At 43.6% G+C, this 6000-nt stretch overlaps 1 protein-coding gene across 1 annotated transcript in view; it reads right to left on the bottom strand.

The window, feature by feature from the left end:
* Positions 1–1578: 1578 nt before the first annotated feature.
* The window catches only part of atp13a1 (ATPase 13A1), a 68434-nt gene continuing 64012 nt past the window's right edge, over positions 1579–6000 (bottom strand). Inside the window, exons 23-26 of the mRNA XM_028823929.2 lie at positions 5576–5718; positions 5170–5281; positions 4844–4987; positions 1579–2975 (exon numbers count right to left, since the gene is read on the bottom strand). Of these exons, the coding sequence (XP_028679762.2) occupies positions 2865–2975; positions 4844–4987; positions 5170–5281; positions 5576–5718 (510 nt within the window). The 3' untranslated portion in view covers positions 1579–2864. The remainder of the gene's footprint in view (positions 2976–4843; positions 4988–5169; positions 5282–5575; positions 5719–6000) is intronic.

Genomic DNA, 6000 nt, shown 5'->3' with positions numbered 1-6000 from the left:
CCTTTGCTGTTTGCACTTTTCGTGCCAAAGTCTGTTCTTCTCTAGGAGACACAATGCGTCTCGCTCCTGAACGGTACAACGGCTGTGTGGTGCCATGGTGTTTATACTTGGGTCTTACAGATGAACGTGGAACCTTCAGGTGTTTGGAAATTGTTCCCAAGGATGAACCACATTTGTGGAGATGCACAGGTTTTTTTGAGGTCATGGCTGATTTCTTTTGATTTTTTCCCATCAAGTCAAGCAGAGAGGCCTTAATAACCAATCACATGTTGACTCCAATTACGCTACTTGGCAATCAGACGCTAATGGTCTAACATAATTTTCTGGAATTTTCCAAGCTGTTTAAAGGCCCAGTTAACAAAGTGTATGTAAACTTGCGACCCACTGGAATTGTGTTATGGTCAATAAAAAGCAAAATACTCCCGAGATCTGTGAACATTGTTGGGGAAAAAAAAAGACTTTGCCCTGCACAAAAACAACATGAAAAATGTACAATTACATAACATCTGTGGAAAGGTTAGAAAGTGAGTTTTACAGAATTCACCTCAAGTGTATGGAAGCTCCGGACCTTAACTGTAAATGTGGCATGGCGTTTCTTACCATCGATATCGTTTAAATGAAGATCACATCTTGATAGGTCTAAATATGATACCCAAAAAATAAAACAACATTTCATGGGGTGCACTTACCTTTTCACACGACTGTATATTCTTGGAAAAGCCCGCATCACCAAAAAAGGTCAATGTCGTAGGCTGTCTTGATGCTAGGGGGGAAAGGCGCCCGCAAAACCCCAGGCACGTTGAAACCCTGGAACGACGTTTGACCATTGACACAACATAACCCGTTGTCCAAATGCATCAAAATTTAGAGACACTGTTTATTTAACAAATCTAATAAATACTTCTTGTGTCCTTCCCCCCCACCTTCCATACCTCACAGCGTCCTCGAGTATTATTATTACAAAAGGAGGCCAAAAAAAACAAAACCAAATAAATACTTCCATTCACTGATTTCACGTCTCATGCTGCGGCGTTTGGTCTTCCGGTGGTTAGCATCCTGCCTGTGCCCTCCGCGTTGCAAAGGTTGACTTCTGAATGCAACGTGTCGATTCTGTTTTAACACCACCGCCCCTTTTCAAAGACTAAGCGTGTTATACTTGCTAGACAAACAGCAAATACACAAAACCGGAGATTGTGGAGATGCCAGTTCATTATGGGAAGGGCAGAGATGAGCGAAAACCAACTCCTAGAAAAGAGGTGATGGTGATCCTAGCGACTGATTTGGGGTCCGCTGAATAAAACTGAGTTTTATTTAAGGCAGGAGTGGGCCCACCAATCTGTTCTGGTCCAAAATTTGAATAAACTGGAAAACGTTTTAGGAGAAGGGAAACTACTGCCACCGTGGTCACCTCTCCTTGTGGGCACCAAAAATAATTGAAATGGATTTGGGGGGAAAGCTTTGATAAGCATTTGGTTCTTGTGTCTTGAGAAAGGGGTAGCGGTCTTACATCATCAAAAATTTTAATTCTTATAAAGCCATAAGCTCTGGGGTGGGGTTGGGAGTGTGTGCGACATAGGAAGCCATTCACAGCAGTGCCACTCGGGAGGCTCACACACATTTGGGCTTCAGCACTGGCACGCCTTAACTGCCAGTCTACACAAAGTCCAATTGAAATGCTTTCTGAAAAACACGCACCCCTTCCCCTCACAAAATAGGCAGCCCTTTATAATAAATGCAGTTCCCATCAGCAGCATATTTTTGTCCTCTCCCCTTATTGTTTGTTACAATTCTGTATTTATAAAAATTAACATAAGACAAAAAAAAAAAAAATAACTTCAGTGAAAATTCTGTAATGAGTGAAAATGGACTTACAGACGAGTCAGGGCCTCTGCTTCTTTTTCTCTGTCTCTCTCTCGGTATCCTGACATTAGAAAAATTCCTTCCCCGTCGGACACAGGAGAGAAAAAACAAAAAACCAAATTCACCAGTCGGACATCTGCAGGCAGCAAACACGGCTCTATCCGGGGAGGAGAGGGGAAAAGAAAAACCCAAAAAAGCTGTACAGGTACGTCTCTGGCATTTACAGATCCCAAACTTTGAGTGTCTTGTCTGGCTTAATGCTATCACATAAGGCAGCTCTCATAATACTCTCATGCTTACATATATACATACATTTCTTCTCTCCCTCCCAAAAAAATAGCAATTTCTGCTTAGTTAAAAATTGTCCAGATCATCTTCTCTGGGGGCTGGCAGGATTTTTAACCAAGTGATATTTTTCTGCGTAATTTGCAACAAGTAATTTAAACTCGAGTAATTTCACCCAATGATGCCTTCGCTGGCCAAAGCAGATGGTGATATTGCTTGTGTTCAGTGTTGAGACACTGTTCTCCATGTCAGCATTAAAGAGGGGTAATGGGAAAGTTAAAGTCCAAACCGTGTAATGAAAGGAACCAAAGTAATGCCATCTGTTGCTTGAAGAAGTGTAATGGCTGCTGCGCACCACACCCCCCCTCCAAAATACAGTTTTCCTCCCCTCCCTCTCTTGAGATCTTCACCTTAGGTGGTCAGCCTGGCTGTCCGTGATTCACCCCGTCTCCTCGGGTTCTTTGTCGAGTCCTGAAGTGTAAACAGATTCAAAGCCTGGAGCGGCGCGAGGCTCAGGTGGGGCGCAGTTTGAGTAGAGCGAGAGCCCGGGGTGGATGGGAAGGGAGGGGAGAGGGGGTTGTCTGTCTGGCTGGCTGGCTGGTTTGTTGGTTGGTTGGTTGGTTGGCAATGGTCACCGGCTCTCCAGCAGTACTCAGTTCACTCCAGTTTTATGTCAAAGCACCAGCCGCCACCCTCACAGTGGCAAGTGCTAGAAGTACTCAAGACAGCACTTTGAGCTTAGCGTTGCCTAGCAAGAACTGTAGGAGTCTGTCCACCAGTAGAGCCAACATGAAGTCAACCACCAGCACCTGAGCAATCACCAGCTTGAACTGGGAAAAGAGAAACAAGGAAATGCATTAGGTTTCAAACCTCACACACACACACAAGTGGCACTTGCCGCAGTGCTGGTAGCGTATCTGAAGCTGATTTCCCCAATTTGTACATGAACTCGATGTTAGCACGTTGTTTGATCTATGATATTGCACTTGATGACTATGATGAAGTCTAACTCAAATGGTAATTAAAACAACACTACACGCCAAAACCAATCCAGATAAATATATATATGGTATATATCTACTATATAAAAGCGGTTGGGATTGTCCTTCCGTCCCGCGAATGCAAAGCGTAGCGGTGTTCCGCTTATCACAGACTTAGTACTTGCGGCTTGCGGTACGAAGCGACGTGATGTGAGCAGAGTTCTGGTGCTCCCATCGTTCCCTTGCTTTTGTGCGCGATGCGCTGGAAAAATAGACAAAACTATGTCTCTGGAAATAATTAATATTGATGGAGTACAAATGCCTCACCGCGTAGTAAATATCAGCGGAGATGGTGCTTGCTTATTCTCATCTATAGCTTATTTAGTGCATGAAACTCCGTCTTTAGCGGTACAGATTCGGGCTGACATTGTACGACTTTGGACAGGCACTCGAGGGGATAAAAAAAACTTAGGTTTTTGGGAGATGTTATGAATGGGCACTTTGATGTCCTCATTCCCTACACTTACATGCCTGATGTACACATGGAGCGCACACAAATTGAGGATAAAAGTCAGTCGCCTTAAAAGGCGGGTGAGCCTAGTGTGTATATATATATATATATATATATATATATATATATATATATATATATATATATATTGTGGCAAGCGGCTGGGGGTGGTATCCAGCTGGGACGCCCAGAAGGACCAAAGGAGGGCTTACACCTCCTCCAGACCACAAGGGGGCGACTGCCCTGGTGGCTTTGGGGACCACAGGAACTGAGCTTGGAAGCTCAACCCTATAGGGGCCCGTGGTCACCACCAGGGGGCGCCCCAATGCCTGAGGAGCCCTGACCCTCAGCACTTCCACCACACCCGGAAGTGCTGGGGGGGAAGAAGACCAAGGACACCCGGAGTGCTTCCGGGTACGCAGCCAGTACTTCCGCCACACTGAGGAGTGTCAGCGGAAGCTAATTGGGAGGCACTTGGAGCACATCTGGGTGTGTATAAAAGGGGCAGCCTCCCTCCATTCGATGGCTGGAGTCAGGTGGAAAAGGACGGAGCTCAGGAGGAGAGGAGTGGAGGCGGACCTGAGAAGAGAGAAGAGACATTGTGAGGCCTGGACTTTGGGGTGATTGGTGTTGCGGCACTGGGTTGTGTGTGTGTTTCATTTGTAAATATTGTGTAAATAATATCTGTATCCCACAATATATATATATATATATATATATATATATATATATATATATATGTAATTTGTATTGTTGTCGACATATTGATTTGGCAAAATTTTACACTGGATGCCCATCCTGACGTAACCCTTCCCATCCATCCATCCATCTCATCAGTTATATAGTGCCTTTCCTGTCTGTCTGTTATGTACAAGGTTATTACTTAGACATTGTTTTAAGTTCAAAATATGATGGTCTTATCTGTATATGCTTGATACTTTAAAAATGATGATGATGATGATGATAAGAGTACTCAGGCTCACGTCTTAATGGGGATTCAGTGCAACTTAGCCATCCATCCAGACAGAGCTCCTTGTGTGCTAGTGTATCCTAAAATATATGAAAACATTCCACATCTCCATGATTGGGTCAGGCATAGAACTCATGTCCTGTGACAATGGGCAGTACAGTGAATGTATGCACGACCCGTCTGAGGTCTGAGTGATTTCTCATCAATTTAAAGTACAAACCAGAAACTGAATGTTACCTCAGTAGGAATGTCTACAAGAGCAAACTGCTCATTGAATTCTGGGGATGATCCGCTAAGCAGGCCAACTATTGCCAGACCAGAAACCACGATGCTCCAAAGGAGAGGTTTGTTCTCTCGCAGGCTTTCCATGAACGGGTGGCCCTAAAATAAAGGACATGAACAAAATATAAAGACTAGAGCAACATCAAAGTGGTATGGGTACAGGAAAAAAGTACTGAAAAACTAATGAAAAGAGTTCACATGCTGAAACTGGTTGTGTTTTTCACTGAATGACACAAAGAAAATTAGCGAAGCACACAAATGTATCTGTAAATGGGCTTTACCTTGTAGTTGATGGCAAACGTGGCCATCTGCATGGCCATGGACATGATATAAACGGTGCTGTTTACAAGGCTGGGTTCAAACTCTTTGTAAAGGTCCACAAACTGTTCTTTCCTGTGGAGAAAAGGTACAGAGAAGTGGCGATATGAGAAGGCCAGGCACAAGGAAGGTACAGAAGAAGCACCAACAGAAAAAAATAATATATATAAGTGACCACCAAGACTAAATCTGAGATAGTCAGAATCTGCTGTAAAAGGTAAATTCAGATAAAGTGGAGATCATCGGTTATCCTTAGCCGACGGAGTAAGGAAGAAAATTAGATAAGCCAACTCAGGGTTCACCTGTAACAAGATAAGAAGCCGAGGTGAGAGACGCCATGAAAAGGAAGAACATTTCATAATGAGTTACCTGGGAGGGCTGCGTGACTGGGCTCCTCGATAAAGATAAACCAGGCTGCAGAAATGGACCAGGAACTGCAGCAGCACTGTCAGTACCGTGTACAAGTTAAAGATGTTTGGCAGGGGGCGCTCTTTCGACAGTGTCCTCAAGGGCTACCACAGGAAAACATACAGAAAAACAATGAAAATGTGAAAAGGTATTGTCAATAAAATAAAATTAAAGATAAAATGACAATTATTTAAAAAAAAAAATGCAATATTTGTATGATGTCTTTGTGTCCATGTGAGTCTTATCCAGATATTCCACTTTTCCTATACACCCCAAGGACATGTAAATGTTAGGCTTTGGTCAGGGGGTACGGAAAATAGGAGTTGTCTATAAGGACATTTCATGTGAATGTCATCCACGCTTGTAGGGGCACAATATGGGGGATT

This window comes from Erpetoichthys calabaricus, chromosome 17, assembly GCF_900747795.2.
Source record: "Erpetoichthys calabaricus chromosome 17, fErpCal1.3, whole genome shotgun sequence".
Classification (NCBI taxonomy): domain Eukaryota; kingdom Metazoa; phylum Chordata; class Cladistia; order Polypteriformes; family Polypteridae; genus Erpetoichthys; species Erpetoichthys calabaricus.
Note: the sequence above shows the minus strand (reverse complement) of the source record. Positions and strands in the feature narration are given on the sequence as shown.